General features: G+C 37.2%; 1 protein-coding gene across 4 annotated transcripts in view; it reads right to left on the bottom strand.

The window, feature by feature from the left end:
* Nucleotides 1-26,134, bottom strand: part of PLD5 (phospholipase D family member 5) — a 184,418-nt gene that overhangs the window by 59,472 nt on the left and 98,812 nt on the right. For 3 of the 4 annotated variants that reach the window (XM_032102673.1, XM_032102674.1, XM_032102675.1), the window contains 2 exons: nucleotides 13,119-13,287; nucleotides 4,873-4,987 (listed from right to left, as the gene is read on the bottom strand). In XM_032102673.1, the coding sequence (XP_031958564.1) occupies nucleotides 4,873-4,987; nucleotides 13,119-13,287 (284 nt within the window). Of the gene's footprint in view, nucleotides 1-4,872; nucleotides 4,988-13,118; nucleotides 13,288-26,134 lie in introns of those variants that run through there. The other variant, XM_032102676.1, reaches the window with a different exon arrangement.

Raw genomic sequence — 26,134 nt, 5'->3', positions numbered from 1 at the left:
TAAATCACACTGTGACACAGACAGACTCCTCTTTTCTTACCTGCCTCAGCCACCATTGACAAAAGATAAAATATCCCTTGCAAGTATATGAAAGATGCTTAATGAAAAAGGTGTATTGGGGTAAAAAAGAAATAGTAAAGGAAGCAAGCAATGAAAATTGAAGAAGGAAAATCCATTGGAATGTCTTAAAAATCATGAACACTGTCAGCTAAAATAAGATTGCAATTAGTAAGAGATTTAGATTCTGTACACATGAGAAATAATACAACCTGCTAATTGGAGACAGTGCTATTGAAACGTTACTGATGAACAAAGACTGGTACATAATTATGTGTAAGGAGGGGGAGGGTTACAAGCAATGTCTCAATCCAGTAGACTGAGCCACAGCTGAGAAAAGGCTAAAACAATAACCATGAAAACAAGCATTAATAAGCTACTGTCACAGTATGAAGAGGATAAAGAAGAACGTTTGTTTACACAATGAGCCAAATTCTGTCTAAAGACAGACCTACCTTTCACAAGAGTCATATACAGATATGCATAGTATGGATATACATATGTCCTACAAAAATAACATCACAGTTTATAGTCTGTCTAGTAATAATTCTGACAACATGAGCTGGGAGAACTTACATGTGGTTAATTTTTTTAAATTACTAATATACTTTTTAAAATTTTAATTGTGACTATAGAAAACAAATGCTCAGCTCTGGCTTCTGGTGCCTGTGTTGCCACTAACAATCACTGGTTGTCTCCAAGAGACAGAAGGAGCAAGAAACCTCACGTAACAGTCATGTTGTAAAAATAAATTAATTAATACTGTATTTTCAGAGCACTCAGATACCACAGTGAGAAACAGCATGGAAAGGCCTATGAGGAAATTAATCATTCTGCATTCAGTGCAGGATCTGGCAGATGTGCAATGAAGAAAGCCTAGAGACACATATTAAATATGAAGATAAAAAAAGATTCTAGCCATTACCAGCAGAAATAATATCCCCTGAATGAACATCAACTGCCTTAGGCATTAAATGTTTGATGCATTCTCATTCAATATGAAGGAAAACCCTCTGATTAATATGGTAAGATTACAAGGAGTACCAGCCAGGTATTTTGTGCAAAATACAAAATCTGATAATGTAATTAAAGTCTATCATAAATGTATGTTATGGGATTAGTATTTCCTAATTTTTGCATGCTTAATTTTGCAACTAAATAACACTCCCACAGTCCAGCAATTATTAGCAAATGTACATGACCTCAGCACTCAGAGAATCCTGCCGCCACAGCTCTAGGTGTGGTATGTGTTAGCACAATAAATCAATCCATGTTTCACACTGCAGCCATTGGATTCCTGTAATCAATCTCCCCTGCTTTACAGCTACCTCAAGTAAGTCAGGATAGCATAAACAGGGCAAAAAAAAGTCACTGGAGTGATGACAAACCTGCAGGTTCACAGCTAGCTCAGATGTCTACACTAGCACTGCAACTGTGAATTACTGATTTTATTTTACTCCACATCAGTGCAGTTCTGCTCCCCCATCCATGTAAGTTATGCTTCATCTTACCCCATCAGCCCACATCTGAAGTCAGATTTCAACCTTCTCCTCTATTAATCAATAGGGACAGCTGCTGGAGAGGAAGGATGTGTGGAGAGGACTCTAGGTAGGATGTACCCTTGCTTCCTACAGTTCTTCAGAAAGGGGGAGAAGAGGCAAGGGGACTTGATGCATGCCTGTCTAGAAAAAGGAAAGATGTGCTGGAATAATCTGTCTGGCAGAAACAGTCTCAACATCTGTGTTGAGATGCACCAGTACAGGAACCTACCGTGGTTCCTTGTACAAAAAAGCTGAAACACCGCATGAAAACATATGGATGACCAAGTACTGGTCTCCAAGCAATCCCATGTGTTTAAACCCATTCCACTTCATCAAGGCTACTTAAAGCAGACAGGGTGTGCTACATGAAGATTCCTTTTAAGGTTCCTGGGCAATATATTAGCAGGTGCATCCGGGGCCAACAGCCAAATTATCCTTTGCCCTAGCCCTAGGAACCAGTCTGCACCACATGAGGGCACAGCTCAGGGGTTCTGATCACTCAGTCTGCTGAAAAGAAAGGCAAGACTCTTCCATCCTCTCCAAGAAATAGCAATTCTCTTTCATAATCAGCAGAACAACTTGGAGACAGTCTGACTCTTGCATACAACCTGCCTTGGAAAGAAGAGCCAAGGCTATGCCCACCTAGCAAGGTGAAGGCAGACTCAGAAAGGCAGGAAATTCCCAGAGTCCCACTGATTGCGTATGTGCTTTCTGTCCATACTACTGCCCATGGATTAGGTGCCAAGCACATTTGCTGCTTAGGATCAATCAGAGTAGCTTATCAGCTGATGAAACCCAGAGTAGTGTTTAGACTCTCCGCTGCCTAATTCAGACCAACACCACAAGTCTGGGTTTGGGTTTGTTCAGACAAACATTCTGGTTCTCAATCTTGAGATGCTTCACAGCTTGGCTGAGCTACTGATAATATTTATTGCTTTCTTCTCCAAGAGAGGAATGTATCTGTTGAAAAGGGGGCATGGCATATTTTAAAGACAAATCTGACCAGTTGCAGGAAAAAAAAAAATTAGTTGTCTTCATGGATATATGTCCACATGATAATGCACAGCTCCCTTTCAACAATCGGTCCTGACTGATTTCTGAGGGTGCAGGTGACCAGCCCCTCACATGCAAAAAGATTAATAATTTTAGTAGATAGATCTTCCAGGACAGCATAGCAAAGATTATTGGTATTTTTTCTTTTTTTTTTAAGCTAGACTCCCACTGACCTTCTGTTTTACACAAGCAGGACATACCATGAACTACTCATATAAGGTCTACTCATTTCAACATAAAATTAAGACAACTAAATCTGACTGAATTTAAAACTAATTTATTTCTTCTCAGGAATGCAAAACCAAGTAAAGATTTATCTACCTTTCATGGAGATAAAAACCAAACAACAAACCTAAATGAGTGAAAGAATTGCAACAGAGCTGGCAATCACCTTGCCATAACCAAGACATTCTAATAAAAATATCAGAGTTTGTTGAAATTAGCAGACCAAAACATGGAATAAGAAAAAAAAAATCCTAGTGAGAAATTCTAGAAGTTGCAGTATTGATGTTTGAGACAGGCCAACAGTACACAATGATATATATAATTCCAGGGTTCAAAGATGATGAAAACAAAACTCACAAGAATTACTAGAAACTTTCTCCAATCCTTTGTAGCTCAGAGCACAAATATATTGATCAATTCATTTGAATACTGTAAGATTTCCTGTCTCAGAAATCTGAAAAAGGCATAAGGGAAACTGAAGCTAGCAAAATTGTAAAAGCCTCTGCTCTGTTGTTTGGTCTTTTTTCAAAAAGCTCACAGGTTGGATTAATTCCCACATAAACTGAAGGATGTGTTAAACATTTCTCCCCCTTTTATAGCTAAAAATTTCTCCTCATCTTTTTTGAAAGAGGGTAATTTTTGGTATTGGGTATTTTTAATTGATAGTTAAAATATCTATTGCCAGTACACCGATATAAATGTACAGGCCCACCTCTCCCATTCTCTGACTCACAGGAATTGGGATATTAGAATCACAGGGAAAAGAAACAACTTTTTCAAGATAATTTCACTGACATTGATGTTAAAATACCTGTTTCTTTTTCAACAGATCAGAAAAAGATACTTCACATATATCTGACAAAGTATTTGGTATATTCTTACTGGTTATCAGAGGATCGATATCTCTTTTGGTTATGTAGCAGAAATAATCAAATCCCTGAAACAGGCAGTGTCATGAAATGATGAGGGTCTATAGTTACTAATTTTTAAATTAAATTTAAGTTTATTAAATTTAAATAACATGTTATTCTTGATTTAAAAGCCAATCTCCCTCAGGGATAAGGACTTCCATCAGCAATATTCTTTTACTTGTGCAGTGAGGAGGTTATAAGGAATTCAAACAAATATAGATTGATTTTTGTTGGAAGAGGGTGCTCTTTATTCATTACCATGAACAGTCATGCTATGTTAAGGTGCTACTACCCATAACAAGTCCTTTGCTTAATTAATTTTTTTGATTTCTCTTTGTAATCCAAATAGGCATCTGTGTCAAAAATGATCACCATCAAAATATATAGGTTCTTTTTGCTCTTTGAAATGGGTATCCTACCCTTAAAATCATGCTTTTATCAGATTATACAGATAACTAACAGGAGAAATGTGTATGAGATTGCTAAAACTCCTAAGAGAGACAAATTTCTTTCAGCAATTCTTAAAATCTCTTCACTAGCTTCCACATAGTTTTATATAAAACAAGTTTATTCATGTAGTGCCAATGCACAATCCCTCTTTGGATAGGGATTTTTGCACCTCAAAGTAACAATTAGGAAAGCAGAGACCAAAGAAATACACATAGCACAGAAAACCTTGTCAGCTCGCTAAGTCTGACCAATGGTCCAGTGCATCAGAATCATCAGTACCATACACATTGTTTTATAAATTTACTTTGCTGTTGGTCAAGAGGAAAAATATCTTGTCCCACAAAGTATTACCCCAGACTCTCAGGTTATGTTGCCTACTATTAAAATGGCTACAGGGAATTTAAACACCTATCTAATCATGTATTGCCTTTTTATTTGCTTGCAAACTGCAAACATCAACTACAGTAACAGTTTCAGATTATTGACATCTACGAACCCGAGAAAGCTAAAGGTTTATAGGCTAATAGTTCAATACCAGTAGTGGGCATTTTATGTATCATCCGAGCCTGCATTTTAAATAACAGGAACATCACGCAGCAGTCAATGGCAGGACAACAGAAAGACCTTGGTCTTACCCTTTGTTTTCAAGTCGTTTAATACCTTTGATTCCACGGGCAGTTTATCGCTCACTAGTTTTATCTCAATATTTCGCGACGCCAGATCAAGCAATTTTTCAAAAAGACGCTGACCCTGGGAAGAACATTAAAGGAAAGGAGAAGCTTTAAGACACAGAATTGATCAAACTGCATATCAACAAATTAAAGAGGCACGTTAAAACAAAAGCATTATAAACAACAGCTGTGTAACTATGTTCCTAGATATGATTAAACCTACCCTAAAGGTTAGCAACTCAAATTCGTTTTCTTGGAGAAATACTGTTCCAAAGGCCAAAAAGGTTGCTTCCTTTTCCCAGATTGTGCAATACAGACAAGGTGACAGGTGTCAGGCAGAAAATGAAGTGTCCAGGGGTTTTATGCTGCATGCGCACTTTTTGACATTAACTTTCTTCTAAATAATCACAGCCTCTTGACTTAGGATTAAAAGTTCAAGGAAAAGAGTTTATTACATTTTTTTTCTGTATTGAGTGATATTTTTGCAAGTGGTTCTAACCAGAGTACAACACATTTCCAAGTAGCTGCATGCTCATCTTTAGATGAGTTACACCATGAAGGAAAACTATGATTTTTAGGTATTTTACATGCATTTACTATTTATACTAAATAAAATTTTACTATTTAAATCCTATTTCTAACACAGAACAAGAAAGGGAATGTCATACTGAGGTGGATACATGTCAAAACAGAAATCAAGACATTTGTTTCACATGAAAAATAAAATTTTAAATTGCCACATTTTTCCATATCCAAGAAACTAACAAGAAGCAAAACTTCTGATTGCATTGTAAATGTTTAAATTTTAGGTTCAGTATTTTAAATTAAATTTAAAAAGTTAAGTTAGTAACATCCAACTAGACCACATAAAGAATAGACTCTCCAGTGTATTACTCCTGTGTTGTTACTACAATTACAGACAAAGTTCATTTCCTTGCTGCTATTCTAACTTGCTACTTCAGACACCACTTTCAATTAGCACTCCAATACACAAAGACTTTGGGCTTATGCACCTGACAAAATGCCTGCCCTACCTACACAGTTCACTTTAGATTCAATGTAATGCTTGTCCCAAGGTAAAGCTAAAACAAAAAAAGCAACAGCTATACATCAACTTTCAAACAAACAGGCAGAAGATAAAGCTCTTCACAGAACCGTTACATAATTCTCTGTAATAACTGTTACTCTGAGAATCTTAAAAGGATCTTTCAACAAAAATGACTAAACCAAGAACAGTTTGGGATGATATAATATGATGTAGCATGGACCAACAAAACCTCAGACAAAAGCCCTCCCCACAGATTGAAAACCCATAAGCAGCAGACAGTGGAAAGCCAACCTTTGCCCTGAAAATGACTGCACAGATTGATACTTTGGGCCTGCTGGGCCTTAAGCATTACATAGCCACAGAAAGTAGTGCTCCCCTGTCTACAGTACAGACCTATCTTTTAATAGTCACTTATTTTGAATATATGTGGCAAAATAAGAATACCCATCCTCCTAAAATATAGCTTCCTCAAAATTACCCATCAGCCAGAAGCTGCAATAGAAACAGAACTACTGTTTGGTTGACTTTTGTAATGTATGCCTGCTTGCTCACTCAAATCCATGGTATAGCTTCCTGCTCGTCCCAAGGCTCTCAAGAACTTAGCAGTGAACACAATACTGCCATAATGAAAGCATTGAAGAATAGCTAACAGAACAGGAAAACAAAACCATTCTTTGCATGAAGTTCCAAATGCTTCTCATGCTCAGATTCAGCATTTCTCAAGGTGACTAGGTGGTTCCATATGCAAGAAATGCCATCCATGATTTTAACTCACACACCCAAGAGCCCTGAGTTGCTGTCTAAGTCAAGAAGTGGCTTTCCCTCACATACCTCATCAAGCTAAAAAAAATCCTTAATTCTTATACCAGAGATTGTGCTGGATCTTTTAAAGAAGAAGAGCAGATGTTACAGAGAATGTAAAAACTAATGAGATAAGAGTGGGGAGGAGATGGATGCTGCATATGGAGTTGTGCAGCTGCTCCAGCACAGCTCTGGGGCAGCGGAGGCGCACTGACCAATCTTCCTGGGCGCCCTGCTCCCTCCCAGAGGGTTTCTCCTGCAAGTGCGACAGTCTGGCACTGTTAGGCTCTAACGAAATATGGAAACAGCAATCGCTGCCTTGCTGTCTGCTGAATTCCCAATCCTTGCTTTGCCCTATCCCCCAGCTAACCCAAAGTGTCAGCTCCTGGCATGTCAGAGCTCAGCCAGCCTTTGGATGTGCTTCATATGGGTTCCCCCACTGGAAACACCAGCAGTTTTGGTTTTCATTAGCTACATCTTTGCAAAAGTGAGCGGGGAAAATTAAGGACTAAGAGGTTTGCATTATGCATAATAATTAATATACATATAAATAGAAACAGCTACTCAGAAAGGTTCTCTATGTTGATTCCATTTACTAGGTAGAAAAATAAACACTGGTTTTGTTTAGGTTATCTGTAAAAACTGATTTTGTCTAGAAGTACAGCAGAAAGCTCTAGCATACAAAAATAAATGTGGAAAATGCATTCATAAATTTGATGGAAACTTATTATCATTATCAATACAAATTAATGCGTTAGCTGTTCTGATAAAGAAATGCTTAGAGAGTTAATTTCTAAAACTGATAAAATGAATTGCTTCAGGGGGATGGTTCCTAATTTTATTTCCCTATGGTAGTTATTTTTGGATATTACTGTCACTTCTACCTGCAGGAGATTTACATATGATTTATAAAAGCTTTGATAAACAAGCCTGGACTTTCTGTATTAACTGTAGTTTGGACAAAAAAGAACCTGGCAGCACCTCCTGAGTTTTCCTTGATATTAGTACTCCCTGATGTAACCAACATAAGCATAGCTGTCTCCTACAGGCCATGCTGCTGAACAGCCCATCCTATGGGTTAATAGATCGCTTGGAGTGCAGCCCTGCATTCCAATGAAACCATCTTCTCTGAAAATTCATCTGTTTTCCCATCAGGGACACCACAGACTATTCATTTACAGTTTGTTTTTTTTCAATTATGTTTATAAATGGTAAAACCTCAAATTGATTCAATATTTAAAGTATCTCTAAGTAGTGATGGTTAAAACTAGGAGTGCACTCACCACAAATATCTGTGTTTATACAGGTACACAAAAACCACCACCCGTGACAGAATTGGAAAGAATTCCCTTTGTCTCACCTGTCACTGCATCATCCCTCAGCAGGCATTCATACCCTCACCGAGGCTTCAGCTAGACACACCAAACTATGAAAAATTCACAACTTGCTTTTAAAAGCAAGTAAATAGGGTTACTAGAAATTCTTCCTTCACTGCTGAAGAACCTAGACTTCTTCTCCATTAATATTAATTTGGAACTCCGCCATTAATATTAATTTGGAACTCCGTTTCTACACTTTCTGACATGTTTACTTGTAATTTTACTGGGTCGTTCTATGAAAAGGAAAAAAGATGGGATGGAAGGTCTGAAATGTTTTGTTACTGCTGTCAGAACATTTGAAATGCTTCTGTTGAATACAAACCCTTATGCTGTCATTCAGACCACACTCCTTTTGTGAGACAATACCAGGCTGCTGCGCGGCTACGTGACAGTGATCAGAAGCATTTCTATATACCCAGCTTGTGAGGACTGACAAATAGGAGCAGCCAAGTGCTATGAAACTGTGGCTACCTTATACCAATATCTGCATTTTAACAAACAATACCATCAGAAATCTGCTTATCCTGATAAAATTTTCTGTTACACTTTTCGCTGGCCTGTTTGAAAAAAACTTACCAAAAGTGACAAATATGAATGTAAAAAGTATTTATCACATGAAAAAATGTACTTTTGCATGGTAGCTTTAAACTATCACGAATCTCAAACATCAGTTCCAACTCTACCTGCCACAGAAAACTGGTGAATGTAAAAAACCAAAAAAAAAGAAAGCTGTCATTACTAAAATGTCCTGAAATTTCCCCCAAAGCAACTTATTGGCAGTCTCTAGACAAGTTGATTGTAGCCTGGCTGATTTCCCTTGCCTGCTCTTGTCTCTATCAGCATAGGTTCCTCATTAGAAATAACATGGGGAAATACAAACATGAAAACGCTGTATTTACTGAAGGACTCTCAAATTGTTTTATTGTATTCTTCAGTAACACAGATTCCTACAGTTCAGAAAATGCTTATTTTTTTAATCCCACAGAAAAAACCTGGTTATTTCACAGACTTTTCTTCTGGTTTTTTTAGATGTAATTCTACTATTTTTTCCCCCAAGTTTTCCTATAATCAAGCCTCTGGGTATATTTCTAAAACATCACTAAAAACCCTAGCATGCTGGCAGAAACCAATAGAGCAAATAAACCAAGAAATCCTAACTTTTACTGCTGCTATTTAATACAGAACTTCAGAAACTTAAATGCTTTCCTCAATTCTTCTAACCAAACAACTAATGCAAAGGGAGGGAATATGCTTTCATTCTGAAAACTCCTTTCATGGAATTTATTTTCTATGCCTCAGTCAGTACCAGGGAAACACCACCACCTGAAGAGGGGAGATGTTTGTGTAAAGATGAGCTGATAGATGTCTATAGCTCATCCTATCCAATTTCTGCTGGGAGCTGCTAGGTGTGGAGATACCCTTTTCTTTTTTTATTTATTTCCATTTTTTAATAATTTTCAAGGAAGGGAACTTATGCTCTTTCACTAACATTTGCTCTACCAAACAAATCACTTAAGCTTCTTGGGCAATGCATGTGTGAGTGACTCACGACGTCTCATCAGAGATTCATTACAAATCTGGACAGCTGCCTTACATGAGACAAAGTATCAGATGGATGGGGCACCTCCCATCAAGCCATTTGGGAGATGTGCAGTACGTTGGTGAACAAAATCAGAAGAATCTATTTTTTATGTGATACTTGTGAAAATCAGATGCAGATCTACCCTTCAATCATCTTATGTTCATCCAAATATCCATCCAGGGACAGCTGTGTCATACTCATGGCAATACCAATAAGCCATGAGGCATTGATTCTGATTTGTGAAAAACAAACTGAAGTCTGTGAAGGACTTCCTGGAAATCTAAAAGGTCATTCTAAATTAAAGTTTCAAAATATAAGATGAGCCAGAGGAAATGAACTGTGAAAATTGTGAACTGGAATGATCTTGTATTCACCTCTCTCTTTTCAGTGAAAATGAATCAAAAGCCATCCTCAAAAAAATGTTTCCATTTTCCTCTAATATCTCTAAACTGGCACAGGAAGAGTCACATACATTCCACAAAAACCTCAATGCTTTTCCATGACAACTGTCCTGCTATCTTGAAAACACACATATGACAACACAAAGTCACCACAATATGTGGATTTTTTTCTGAATGATAAAAGCAGTGTAGAGAGAACTCACCATTTTGCAAAGCAAGTATTTGTTTACTTGACTGCTTTATCTGTTGAAGCACAGAAACACTGTCTCATCATGTGTCTGCCTTTAGAGAATCCAATTTAGCAAAACTCATCATCTCAGATGACTGAGTGTGGCTGCTGTGACCTGGACAGCTCAGTTGGCATTGAATGTTTATTCAGATTCTTAACAACAAAATATGGACAAGCAAGAGTCAAGGACACCAGGTAATGTACCCCCAAACAAAAATAAAGAAAAATACAGCAGGAAGTTCTGCAATTTTATATATGCAAATGTCTGTATTTATATATACATATATATATATATGTATGTCCAATATATATTTGGACAAGATGGACGATATGTATACATACAGATGACACATATATTTGGCATATACATGTATGTGTGTATACAAAGTTGCAGAATTTCCTGCTGTATTTTTCTTCAATATGTATATTGCCCATATGTGTGTGTACATGTATCTATGGATGCATGTAGGTATGTGACTACACAGACTTACATAGAGAATGTAGTTAAACCTTGCAACTAATTAAGAAAAAGAAATCTAGCCAACTCTGCTTTTCTCCTTCAAAAACCCATGTCTGTTAAGTGCTCTTGTGGAAAACCTTGCTTTCCAATATGCCTTGACTATTCATAAAACGAGAATTGCTAATTATAGAGCAGGATGTGGGTCCATATGGAAAATGGATATGTCCTTAGTTTCTAAAAAACAAGAATCATTCACAGAACAACTAGAACTCATTCACTAAGCACTGTACTACCTGGGAGTTTTACATCTTACCCCCTTACCTTTCATAATGCTCCTGCTATGTTAGGAAAATTTCCCCAAACTCAAACTGTAAAGGCTTGAGGGCATTGGACTTATTCTTCAAACAATTATAGTGTACATATATATAAATATATATATATATATATGGATTATAGTTATTGAAGCTCCTCTGAAATTTCACTTTCATTTCACCAAGTGGAGAAAGCAGATGTAATGATTCAAGTTTTCTCCCTTCCCTTTCTCAGACTGAGCTTTGTGTACATTCTCTGGGGCAGCAATTTGCTAAGAAACACTGCCTCTTGGCAATTTTTTAGCAATCAGACTGGCCAATAACAATACAGTGTTTTAGCATGAATAGACAAGCTTGACAGAAAGATCTATCAGCTGTTCAGCCCACACTGCTGTACAAATGAGGAAATGACTGGAATATTAATTGCCTTTAAACACAAGTAATTACTCATTTTTGTAAGACTACTAGCAGGCAGAAGAAGATAACTCAAACAGAGTATTATGAAAAATGTTTCATTTTTCTGGCTTTAACTGTGCATTTGAGGACAAAAGACCAAATCCACCTCTTAGATGTCTCTTCTTCTTCTCCCTGCTGAATAGTATCTTACAGTTTTTACTTTGCAATGCGAATGTGGATTTGATGCTTAACTAGTGAAATCCCAATTTCCAGTTCACTATTTTTTGTCCTCTGTTTGGGATTTGTTAGGCTCTGCCAGTTTTGAAGCAAATGACAGGCTGAATTTTTTTCAGACAATACTTTTGAAAGATTCATGCACACATCAATTCATGCACATCCTAGAAACATCTAAGGCACCATCTCTTTGAATTCATCGCTTGAATGACAGTACATGTGTTTGAAGTTACTTAGGCAATAAATTTAAATAAAGCTTAGCTGCATAATTACATTGTGAAAAAAGTCAATATTTTGATATTCCATAAATTTATTCACAAACCATATTCCAATATTTATAAGCACTCTGAAATGAAGGGTTTGCATTACATTTTATATTCATCTGCTCACCTTATATTTTCAGTATTTTAAATGGACAGGCAGCAAACTTACTCTGAAGAAAAGCTAATGTATGCTGCTCAACTAGGCTACAGTCTATTTCAAAAGAAGCAGAATATAGTTGGTTAGAATACCAGGATTTGCCTATCATCTACCAAAAGGCATTTTTTACTGCACAGCATCAACAGAACTAGAAAGGAAAGCCAAGAGTTTATGCCATAGTATAATAGAGTTGAGTCCTTACAGTTACCTGGCTGTCATTTTAGCCCCATTTCGTGTCAGCTGAGTGGCTCCTTTTGGCAAACAATCTATCTAGTGGAAAAGAGGAGATACTCTCAGCCTATCACTTCTTTGATATCTTAGTTTCTCAAGTGATGCTAAATGGAAACCTTTCCTGACCATATTTCTAAGAGGACTGCTCTCAAGAATAAAGTGTTTGTTGGCACAGCATCACTGTAATGCATGTCTGCCTTATTCACTATGATTTATGATTTTTCATTCTGTTCTTAATTGCAGAAGTCTCAAACACCGCTCTCTCCCAAGAGTAATTTTGAAAAGCTATGAATCATCTGATACTATATTGTTCTTTGTAAGTCTATCCCTCTATTTGGCTGGAAAATTAATCCACAGGCTTGCCTTTTTATTCCATCAGTAACACCAATAGAAAATAATTGCACAGATTAATGAATATTCCCAAATAGGTGGATGTGCAAATATAGATACAATTTGACAGCTTTCTTAAGGTTACACAACGCCTTTCTTCCCTAAGATGGAAGTGCTGTGAGTATGTGTTAAACATTATCTAGTCCAAGCACACCACCACTCTCAGAAACTTTTCTATTGGCAGGAAAATCCCCATAAGAAAATGAATTTTTAGACTACCCAAACAAATAGTTCTGCTATAGGGAAGGGTTTTAGTTCTGTAAAATTAATAGTTTGACAATAAGAACAGACTGTTAAGGTCCCACTCTTTCGTTAGGCTAGAACATACCTGGCATGCTGATGGATGGCTGTGATTGAGGTCCCACTGGGAAGATACTATGTCAACAGACTTTTCAGCCATATTAAGCAAATTCATCCAGCCTTGGAAAAGAGACAAATGGGATGGTGCACTGTCTGAATAGTTGATCCCTTCAGGAATATTTTCCACAAGAGCAACCCTGAGAATAGATAAGGAAAAAATAACCACTTAACAAAAGCACTTTTCTTTATTAGAAGGTTCCAAATTGTAAAGAATGTCATGTTTTGGGCCTGGGGTTCAACATCTGCTCCCAGAGGCTCTCAGCAGTTTGCCACCCTGCAACTCTCTCTGAAGCATGACTGTCATGCTCCACACTTCCCAGAACAATGAAGTGCAGAAATGACCTACTGCTAACGCAGCAAAGCCAATCAAGCTTTTGAAGCTCTGCAAAATTAGCTTACACAGGGAAAATGTTATTTTTTACAACACAGTAAGTGGGAATCAGTGCTTAAGGTGAGGATGGGAAGAATGAAACAATCTCCTCTTGCTTTGCCATTCTCATCTCTGAATATATTTTCTTTTCTCTAAGGAATGTGGCAAGATGTACACTCCCTGGCATTCTCTTAGGTCTGCTTTTACAACTGATATTTTATTACATCGCAGTCCCTACATACAAATTCTCCCTTTCCAACTGCTCTAAGCTACCCAATTTTTCTGCTTTTGTTTACCTGTGTAAGGCTCTAACTGGGATCCAGTGGTTAAAAAAAGAATTATGACCTTTTAGTTTCCTGCTTTTTTTGGAAAGCTCTTTGATCTTACTGCCTAGAGTATTCAAAACATTTTCAAATTAGACTACAGAAATTCATACGGATACAATCACATCCAGGAAGCCAAACGAGCATTGTAGTAAACTGTCAGCTCAAAATATGCTCCTCTGCTTCAGGGAAATGATGTGTTTCATTCAGCACACCACCTCACTGCTAGATTTCCTTAAATTCCAGCAGGTAAAGCCTCTCTCTACACTCAATAGAGGAATTTCAAAATGAAGTTAAGTCAAACAAGTTCTTCAATCCTGTCTTTAGGTAAATTTTCAAATAAATGCTCCCAACATCTGCCACTTTTACTGTGAATGATGCAAACCAGATGTAGGAAAGGTGTAGTAGGAACTTGGAGAATACAAGTACCTCAAGCATTTCCACACTGTTTTTGTACTTATCAATAGTGTTAATTATCAACTCCAGTAATATGAATATAATTTGTAAACTTTAAGTAAATCATTATTACAGAATTCCAGAGTAAAAGAGAATTGTACATATTTTGACTCTTGGAAAAAAACGTTAGTGCAGTATTTTCTAGTTCATCCTAGAGGGTTCACATGGAAACTTTTACAGGTATTTCAGAATATCAAGCATGTTTGTGAAGTGAATCCATTAAAAGATTGAAAACTGGTACTTGTAAACAATGTTAGGAAAACCCAGCAAGAACTGTGATAAAATCAACCCATGGTCATTACCACACTCTCAATCTCCCGGCCTGGCAAAAAATCCCACCACCCAAACCAGAACAGGCACAGCTCCTCCTGTATGTTCTCTTAGTCCCCAAAATCTGTCAAACAACATAGGTATCACTAAGCTGCAATTACCAATGACACTCTTCACATCTTACTTTGAACACACTATCCTATTTATTACCATTAAACTTAGCTACGTTGCAGTAATGGAGTTGTAAATCAGCAAATAAACTGTAGAATGTTAAAAACGCAACTAGATTGTTTTTATGCCATAAAGTATATTTCATTCTAAAACATTCTACCTACCTTGTTTACAAACTTTCTGAAATAACTAGTGCTCCAAAAATTGAGTGCCCTTTTAAAAACATTTAGAAATAAACGATTTTACTCTAACACTCAGGAGCTTAGGCTTACTTTTGCCAATAATTCTGTTACAGAATTTCATAAAACTGTGGTTAGATCCCTTGAAAGCCTAGCTTGTTCTTTTTCTATAGTTAGAATTACTAATCATATTGCAGCTCTTAACATGCCCAAGTTTCCAGAACTGTTTTATGGAGAGTTGTAGGATGGCCACCTTCAAAGAGCAAGAAATTGAAGCTGAGAAGATAAAGTGATCTCTACGAGGACATATAACCCCCCTCAGCAATCCAGTTGCAAAGGTGAGAAATGAATGCACCTCTTTCTGGAATCTTCCATGCCCATCTCAATCCCCTCTGAACATGGGAAAGAGTCATTCTGAATATGCTTAAGAGACATTCTTAATATCAAATGATTATTCAAAAATAAAATAATGTCAAATGCAGTTCTGATTTAGCTAGAATTTAAAAGTGCACACCACTCTCTTGAACAAATAGTGACCAAAATTTCCCAACATTAGAATATTGCCTGACATACATGGTGTTTTCTAGTGGAACCCATACAAATGAATTACACAGGAGCCTACAAAACAACTGATAGGATAGAATCTGTCACAGTCACTTCCAGTGGCTTTTAATAGTGTTTCCTATGGGCTATACTGAACTCATGTCTCACTGGAAAGCATTAGCTTAACTTATATTTTTCCTGCCTCTTTCTCTGGCAAGTTGAGAGCTGCCAAAAACCTAACACTGTCACAGAAGGGCTAAAATTATCTGGAGGTCATTTAGTTCAACCCTCTTTGTCAAAGGAGGGTCAGCGCCAGCAGGTTGATCAGGACACTCTCCAGTCAGGTTTTTGCATATCTCCAATATCTCCAAATCCAAAACTCATCGTGTTTGAGATGAGGGACCTGACCCAAACACATACATGTTTATTTCTGACTTCACATGATTTAGGTCTGCATTAAACTATAATGCAGGAAGAGTTGTGGCTGTGGGTCACTGCAGTTTACATACATTTTGGTACAGATACCATCAAGATATGCACAAAAGTTGGGCTCTTCCTCATTTCTCATGCATTAAAACCATTTTTTTGTTCAAAGAAAGTAGCAAGGAAAACTTACTGGGCAATAAGGAATTCAACTCCTCCTAAAAGGGCCCTTGTCAAGGACAAGGCGCCTCTTGGTAAGGAAGTTTGTCCCAGCTACTGGAATGAACTTGCCCTTCACTGGGAGAACAGCTCCCAATTTCTAAATCTGCGTAGCGTTCACCAGGCTATGGCACCAGCACTAAATAACATACATGACTACACAGCTCTTGCCATTGCATAATTTGGGTTTGGTTATCCAGCAGAAGCCAAATGCATTCCAGTTAACAAAACTGTTATTCAGAACAGACATTATCTGGTAATATTTTTCCTACTCTTCTGCTATACCAAACAGCAAGTACAGGGAAGTGGTCATAGCACCAAGCCTGTCTGAGACCAAGAGGGTTTGGGCAATGCTCTCAGGCACATAATGTGATTCTTGGGATGTCCTGTGCAGGGCCAGGAGCTGGACTCGATGATCCTGATGGGTCCCTTCCAACTCAGCATATTCTATGATTCTACTTTGTGTTCTTTAGGAAAAATAAAAGAAAAAAAAAAAAAAAGACATTTAATCTAGCTGGGGCACTAGTTAAAATGTTGTTTTCAGAGTGTAGATTTCCCTTTAAAAATGAAATGATTCTGCCAAAAACTTCCAGTGGTAAACCCAACACCAAGCTCAGCAGTTACATAAAAAGTCAAGCACCAAGTTTTTATACTAAGTGATTTTGCCTTTATAATACTCCCTTTTTGGTTGGCACAATAGCAAAATTCCAGTGCTTAGTCAAGATGAATTTCATTAAAACTTCTGTGCAAAAATTTGACTTTGCAAGCCCAAATTCCATCAATAAAAGCTAAATTTAGCTTTGATTTTTGTTCCACTATGACCCACAAAGAGGTTCTCCAAATACAGTATTACAAAAACTTCCAGGAGAGAGGGTCATGCACAGACCTTGAGGAAAGTTAGACATAGTGACATAATTTATTCTGCAAAAATGGCAATTTAACAAAGGAAACCACAAAGGTACCATGGTGATTAAAACAGACTTTTCCTATCCTCAAAATCATTAGCAGATAACCTCACACCTGTTGAATGAAGATGTCCTTCCCCTCCCTGACTTCCTGGTGCTCTCTTTCATCTGATAATGCCAACATAGGCTTGTCTCTTCAGTTTTACAGCTGAATACTCTCAAAACTACCTCACACAGACTGAGAAAGTAATGTTACACAATTTCTGCGAAGTTAGAGAAGAAGAGAGATCCAAGCTCCTCCGAGCTAACAGAAATGTGGCAATAGAATGGTATTTAATGCCTACCACAGAAAAGACCATGACCTCAATAATAAAACTCTTCTGAGCTCAGCTACGACTTGCATTTAGCAATCTAAGTGAATTCAGTGCTCGGTTAAGGATTCTTCTTCATCTTTGACAGTTCTTTGGTCAGAAAGCAAGAAGGTTTGTTTCTGATCTCACACCAATTTGTGAAAACAGAGGAAACAGAGGTTCCTAATTTAGCACATGGGTTAATCAGAGTAAAGAAGGCTAGGACAGTGAAAATAGGCAGATGATATATATCTGTCTCTTGAAAAAAATTGGGGCTATTGGCAGAAATTTATAGCTCTGTCAGAAAGCTTAGCTCTAACAATTCTACCAGTATGAAAGGAATTTTTTTTTGATGACTCACACCATATTAAAACCATAAACTCTGGAACATTATTCACTCCAGTTTTTCTCAATCCACAGTCATCCACTAAAGAAAGCCCAGTTCATATGCACTTGAGCATCTCTATATCATCTGAATTTACTCACCATTAAGGGAAGAAACATGGTAAGAAAACACTGCAATAGTTTGTATGAGACAATAAAGAAACAAAAGATGAGCAAAGGCTTTGACATAAGGCTGCTCTGTTTCAGACAAGGGAAAGAAAAAAAAAGAAGATAACTGAGAAAGGTCCATGAGTCCTGCCCCTACAGTAGGGTCCTATTTAAAGATACCCTCTTGTTTCTTTCTTTCTTAACCCAGAAGCCCTGGAATCACCATCCCCTGGCCTGGAAGGACCACATCTACTCACAGAGTTCCAGTTCTGCCTCTGTTATAACATCAGAGACTTAATGTTTATTTAAAACCTACCATCTTTCTCACACCAGTGCTTTCAATTAAGGCTTCCACCATGTCACCTTCAAACCCTCCACAACCTTCTTCATCACGTCTCTTCTACCACTCTTCCCCCCACTGAGATCTAATCATTAGCTGTCATCCTGGCCAAGAGCACCTTCTCTTTAGCTTCTCAACTGAACCACAGCTCCAGCTCTTGATTCTGAAAGGGATTAAGAAATGCCCTTCCAGACAGGGTATAGTTACAACTTCAAAAACATGCAGAACAAACTCTGTTTTCTGGGTTCACAGAGAAAATATCCTAAAAAATGAGAGAAAGTATACCACAACTATATTTGGATATTTTACTTAAACACAGGGGTAATGACTTGGAAGATCAAGTGCAGTAAGTCTGCTTTGAGATCAGAACCGGAGCATAAAGGTATGCAGGGTATTTGGATAATTACATGGTATATCCAGTAAAAAAAAATCAAACTGTGCATTATATCTAATATTTACTTTGTAATTAATTACATCTAATTCTTCCAGTAGGAGTTACAAAATCTGCTATCACACACTTATTCCGTGAATTTCAATTTTAAATAAAATATGTTTGACCCATTAAAGGGAATTTAAGAGAGAACAGCAGAGTTAAAAGTGAAATGCAAAGCAGCTGAGATTGAATTTAAAAAGGACTGTGAGCTCATACACAGTACTCAAAAACACCTAGACTATTAGCACCTGAGAATGTATCACAAGTTCTGTAACAGTCCTCTGACAGTCTTAACTGGTGAGGCACGTGTGTTTGTGTGTTTGTACGTGGGCACGTGGCTGAGTACATGTACACAATGAAAACTCTTTGATGGCATTTACTTGTCTGCTTTTTGAATTTTAGTCATGAAGACCTTGATGCTCAGAGACAAAATCTTGGGATGATGAATGCTTGGTTCAAAATTATTCTTTGAATTAGATCTGCAGTGAATGCAGATAAATTCAGGTGTATAATATTAAATATATTTTTATTGCAGACATGCAAGGTACAGAGCTTTATTTGAACATTTCCAAGTATGTGGTAGAGCAGACTAGAGTGATGTTCAAAATGAAAGGCTGTGCTGCCTTAAGCCAAAGAGGACACACTAGTCGTGGGCTTCTGCTCTTTATCACAAGAGTCAGTCAGTGACTCCTCACTCACACTGCTCACGTGGGCCAGCGTGGCACCAGGGCACCCTGACATAAGAAAGGGTCCCAGCACTTTACACTACAAATGCAAGAGACACAGATGCTTTGCTCAGTAACACGTAGCAAGAGCCGCTCAAGCTGTCCTGCACCTACTGCAAACATTTTGACAGATCTCCTAAACAGTGGCCAAAATTCTGTGAATACCATCTGTGACTGGACTCAGAAGGCACAGGCCTCTTCAGCCAAGTGAGTGGCTTGATCCTTTTAAACATGCAGCTGCAGAAAGTGGCTGTGGCACAAGAATGGGAATAAAAAGCCCTGCCAACCTCAAGTATTTACTGAACTCCAGCCTTAAGCACACCAGCTAATTCCTAAAATTAGAACTTACAGCTTTCCCCTTCTACGGCCGCCTCTTCTTTGCACATAGTTTCTTTTCACTTTTTCTTACTGATCCACAAAAGCAAGTGAAGTATGATAACTATATTTCAAAACATATTTTAACTCCTCACCACTTAGGCCTTGTTATATTTTCTGTAATCAACTTGAAGATCACTTCGTTATTGCTGTGCCAACATAACTGTTTTTGTGCCCACTCAACACGAAATCTAGAAGACAAATACAGCATGCGGACATGCACAGCACAGCACATCCATTAATCTTGGGAGATTTTATGTCCCACATTCTTGTTTGGTACCATACAGAAAATAAGATTTTCAGACAGCACTTCGGTCAGTGAAACACTATTGGTTTTTACCAGTTAAAGATTAGACTCAATTCTCTAGGTCTACAGAATAAATAACTCGAAGCACTCCAGGAATACCTCTTCTCTTCAGATTGTCCCACGGATTCTTATGTACAAAAAAGATGATACCCTCCCTCTCATACCATCATCTTCAGAAAGAATGTACCAATAATAAAGTCCTACTGTGATGAATAACACAATATCTGTGTTTTAACACACCATAAACACGTAAGTTTCAACAGAATTCACCAGTCATCCAAGGTTTAAACCTGTGAATGATTTCTAATTAAACACATTTTAGGTGATAAAATGAAGTTTTCACAGTTGCCTTTCAGATGCAGCTTTCAGTTCCCAAAGGAAAAACTGCATCCAAAAGAGGGAAAGAATTGACCAGATGTTTCACAAAGTCACTTCACCCTATGGGGGATGGTATTTCCCTGGTGTCAAAGCAAATCTGAACCTTAGTCAGAAATTCAATCTAGCCTGCTGAGATCATTTTAATACTGGAACCAAGATAGCAGTCATATAAAGTATCAAATGAAAAAGGAGCACAAGAAAGAATAAATAGCAAACATTAAAGATCTTCATTTATTTTACTGACATGACTGATATTTGCTTCAGTTCAAAAAAACATAAATAAAATGCAATGAGCACAGAGCTTTAAGTAACCTTATTGATTTTCTTAGGACTTTTCATATGCTTTGTGCAGACTTGGGATTTCTTGTGAATTATACAGAACAGTCCACTCAATACTGATCTTTTCCCTACACTTTTACATATCCAGGTGCATACCAAAATAATTCTTACCAACTGCCCCTTGCTCCCTAAATGTTGAAATAAGGATGTTGATAGCATCATTAGGACTCAATAAAAAAGCCCTCATAGACAAAGAAAAAAAAACTAGAATCTCATTGAAGGGGACAGACAAAATATGTATAAAACCCCTTTCGGAATAAAATACCGTGTGGTTTTGCTTCAGGTTTCTAGCTCTGTTATATTATGCCTGAACTATAGCATTAGTGCACCTGTTTGGAAATACCTAAACAGATTAGGTGTTTTTAAATTATTTCAAAAGCAAATTAATTTGTCTGGTTGTTAAAGTCTACATATACAAGCAAAATGAATCTGAGAACTAGTAATCACAAACAACTATCATCAGCTGAGACTCTGAAATTTCTAATTGCTAGAATTATCATCATAAGAATGCAGATGACCAAAGAAATCTTTAATTTACTGAATTGACATTTAATTTACTGAGAAGACAGGATGTGGAGTTTAGTCTTCTAGACTTTGGTCTGGTGTTGCTCACCAATTCAGCAAAAGAAGATTTTTCACAGGTCCTGAACATACAAATCTCAGAACAATTTATCCTCTTTTTCATACCTTCTATAATGATTTACATACATACAGATCAAACAGATAAAGACCTACTATGCCAGAACATAGAAAAACTTTATGGAATAATTACAAATATTGCATTGTTTATGACTGGAATAGAATTTTTTTGACACCAGCTGAGGAAAATTAAATTATGAAGCTGAGCAGCCAAGCCATCAAACCAGAAACAAGCATACCTACATTTAATAAGGGAAAGTGTAAAAATATTATAAAGCTAAAATCTATATAATAGAGGTCTTGTGTTGCTCTTAATTTCAATTCTCTATATAAATTCAGGCCATGAAAAATAAAAGAACTCAATACCTGAGATTAACAATAGATTAACTAGAGACTTCATTAAGGCTGGTTTGACCAGAAAATCACTATGTTATTCCAATGCTATGCTTTATGGTCCCAGCTTTCCCATCTTCATCTATGAGAATTAGTGCCTTATTCCACAAGGAAAGAATTACTTGCTATAGTGACAACTAGTGCTGCAATAGTGACAACTACATCTGAATTTCCAAGACACAGAATGGAGTTTCATTTTAGGAAACATTCAGGTGTCGTATCTAATCATTTAACTTCAGGTGAAATCTTGCAAGAACTGATGAGCACTTGATCACTGCTGTCTAAATCCAGCCTGTGCTGGCCGTTCTTGAAGCCCCACTGTGCTGTGTAATCAGTAATCAGAACTGATACCTACCACAACTTTCATACTATACCCAAAAGTTCAGCACTAATATAGATTTACTAAACATCATAATGCAGAAATGGATTGCTTGATAAGGCCACAAGAAGTGTCAAAAAGATATTATTTGAACCAAATTGGCACAGCTATCATCTCACTTTCACCATGTTCTGATGGAAGTTGACCTTTCAAAATTCATAATCAATAGAAAAGGCATTATAAACCGCATTTTTAGATTCTTGCAATTCTTTGGTAGCTGTCAGAGCTTTGATTTGCACCCTTTTTAAATGCAATAATGCCTATATTTTCATCAGAAACAAATCTATTAAAGTCCAAGTAAATCTTATTTCACAATCCCTTGTTTGAATTACTCTAAAGTTTTTTCTCAAATGAAACACCAAGGCACTTTTATGTCAAAGAAAGCAACAGCATCTCTAGACACCAATCATCATTCATTTCAGAGCACGCCGCAGCTGAATTTCACATAGAAGAAGGCACAATACAGAGGTCAAACGTTGCAGTGTTCTGCTCATGGCTCTCTTTATGCACAACAGATATAAGCCTCAGGGATATGTGTGAAATCTATTTAATGGACACAGACTAAGAACAGAAACTGCCATCTGTTCCTCATATATATTTGGGCTTTCTGTAAGACACTTCCATTAGGCTATTGTTAGGCTATGACGAATCATGACAAGAAGCTCCAAAATTTGTCTGTGATACGCCCCTCTCCTTGTCATGTCTAAAACGTGCTATAAAACTCTTCAGCACCTCATCACGTGCCAGAATAACTTCCTTTTAGACTGTATTTTCACAATAGTGTTTAAAAACAACAGAGGGAAAACAGCTTGCATTTTGATCTTATTAAAAAAATTCATCGCCAAAGACGGATGTCATATCAACGTTTGCATGTGACTGAAATTGATTTGGGGTCACAACAGCACTTCAAGAGCTCCTATCTGCTCTGTCAAACTTCAGGTGGCTTAACCAGCTTCCCTATGACTACTACAACTTCATTCTTTAGTTCCCTTATTTCTCATCAATTCCCTCTTTATTTTCCCCAGATGCTTATTCATTCCAGCTCCTTGTGGAGAACTTTGTGACAGGGAACAAAGACAATTTCTCTCAAGGTTATCCTTCATTATGATGATGTTTTATACAATGAAATTTGAACTTTGTTGATAAGTGCTCAAAATGCATAATTTTGAATGAACTGTTCATTCTTGGGAGATTTTCTTGGTTTCCTGTTCTTGAGAAAAGAAATTATGGGAGGAAGCCAAAGTGGAGTCAGCAGTCCTTTTGTGGGGATCATTGGGCTTTCTAAAGACAACAGGCCTACTCTTGTATTTTTTCCTGAGCCTTCTCTGCATCAAAAAAGCTTGTTCCAACCATGTGCCATCTGTTATTTTTCACCATCTTTTGCTCTAAATATGCTCTATTTTGAACTCTACCATTCTCATGGCTCCGTCTCCCCTTGCCTCCCTCTTCTGCATATTACATCTCAGATGACCTCTTTTGTTTTGCTCCTTCTGATTAGTCTTCCTCTCAATAAATTTCTTCCAAATTACTTAATTGGCAGAAAACATATTATTATTATTATATTAAATAATATTAAATTATTAATTATTATTAAATAATCAATTTATTTAATTATTAAATCTGCAGGACAGATCTGTGCATTCTAATCTGTTCCTCGACCATATCTAATTTGTTACTCAAGCAGTAGTGACAAAGTAGGATTCATCTTTGGTAAATTCCTAGGAATTACTGCATCAGAAAGAAGCAGCATGGGCCAATGAAAAACTCTGCTGACACTAAACATTATCCAGGGACAAACTTTTAAGTACTGCTACCTCAATTGTCATCATTCAACTCTTTATATCAGATGCCTCATGCAAGTCTAATTTAGCTTACTGCTTTGGGTGAGATTTTTTGTGTATGGTTTTTTGTTGGGTTGGGTTGGTTTGGTTGGTTTTTTAAGGGGGTTTACGGATATCTTGGCAGCTTCCTAATTACAAGAAGCACAGCAGTAACAACTAAGACTTCAAATTACTATTTCTAATGGTAACTCTTCGGAAGTTTCCTGCAACTTTCCTTTAGCTGAAGTAAATACAAAACCAGATATACTGATTTAAAAATGGAACCTGTGGACAGTGTGTAGGACCTTAAGCAGGTATTCCAAACTGAAAGGGAGAAGGTTTCCTGGGTGATCATGTCTCTCTCCTTGCTACTTCAGGCAGAGTTTCATATGCTTTTATTCTTCAATTATCACAAAAGCACAGAATATTCTGAGTTGGAAGGGACCCACAAGGATCATCAAGTCCAACTCTTAAGCGAAAACCTTCTACAGGGGTTTCAACCCATGACCTTGGCATCCAGATAAGGAAAGATAATAGGACAAGGAAGAGTTTTTACCACCACTTGTCATACTGGAGTATTTTTATCTTGCTGTTTTCCTAGGCAGAAAACCTTTCCTTTTATCTACTCTAGCTTTTATCCTCAATAACTGAGATCCCACCCTGCAATTTCTCTCTCCTGTGCTATTTTCATGGATGACAATAATTTCCCTTTTTAGCTTTCACCCTGCACAGCCAAGTGCCTTTAGTATCTTTCTTACTAAAGCAACTTTTCACTTCTAGAACTTTTCACTTCTCCTACTAAGCACAAGTTCAACCTTCTTGATTACTGATGGTCAGGTGCACACAATATTCCAGATTAAGCTTTATTGACGCCTTTCAAAATGGAATTAATTACTTGGCACTTCTGGTTATATCTTGCCTGATATAAATAGTATTGCATCTATCTCTAAGCAATTCTGTCTACTTTTATTACAGTTCCTCTAAGGAACTGTTTCCCTTAAACAGCATAAAGATGGAAAATCTAGTAAAATTTCAGTTGGACTACTGCCTAGGCGTGACAAAAATTATACTGTTAACCAAAATGGTACTTACATCCCCATGAGTAACCAAAAGATGCAGTTTAAGATTCATAAATTTGAAAAAAGTGTTTTTCCATTCTCAGTAGGGCATTTGTTGATCACTCAGTTATTTTCTGCCTTCAGAAAATAATTATTTTCTTGTTCAAATTTAATTCTAATGATCTCTGTAGGAAATGTATCTTTAGGAGGCTCTACAGTTATGTCCTGCTTCTGCATGACTTCTGTAATTTGTGAAGTTCAAAGAGTAAAAAAGATATCAAGACTAAAGAAGCAAACCAATTAAAAGCCAGATGATGCTGAGATGTGTAACAGGCATAAAAAAAATCTTTTTACAACCCTGTTTTAAAACTGTAAGCAACATGTTCCAATAAAACAGCTGATACTTGACGTAACTTTTTCTCAAAGTTGCTTCTGAGGATGTTTTATTATTATTTTCAACTAATTCAGGATCAGACTAACCTCAGAACCTAAGGAGCGATAAACTCCACAAAATATGAAACAGGAGAAATGTTGTTAAGGTGTGATGACAAAAAGAAGGTAAAAATACAGAAAGTCTGCAAAGAACAATTTTGAGGTATTAACCCAGTCCCTGATAAGAAATTGCATGATGGGATCTGCAGAAAAAAACCTTTAAGAAATTGTGCTGAAAGATCTAGGATTAACCCTCAACAGGAGATTAATGACTGCCAGAATCACCTCTGTCATATTGAATCCTAGGGAAGGCAAACACCCCTCTGAGCAGTGCACATAAAAAGCTCACATCACTATAAGGAAGGGCACTACTGCAGAAGAGAATAAGGAGCTCTAACTGGCAATCCAGCAAACAAAACAGCAGACAGTATTATCAAATAATTCAGGTTAGATGATCCCCCTGGGGGTATTCAGTCTAACCTCCTGCTCAAAGCAGGTCCTTTTAGAAGAGGTTGCTCATCACTTTGTCTGGTAAAGTTTTAGGTATCTCCAAGGATGGAGATTACACAATCCTCTCTGTGTGCCTGTTTTGATATTTAACACTCTCACAATGGAGAAAAATTTAAATTTAAGAAGAAGATTTCATGACAAAGGCTACTGTTCTA

This window comes from Corvus moneduloides, chromosome 3 (genome assembly GCF_009650955.1).
Source record: "Corvus moneduloides isolate bCorMon1 chromosome 3, bCorMon1.pri, whole genome shotgun sequence".
Taxonomy (NCBI): Eukaryota; Metazoa; Chordata; class Aves; order Passeriformes; family Corvidae; genus Corvus; species Corvus moneduloides.
The sequence above is the reverse complement of the archived record's forward strand: the minus strand, read 5'-3'. Positions and strand labels throughout refer to the sequence as shown.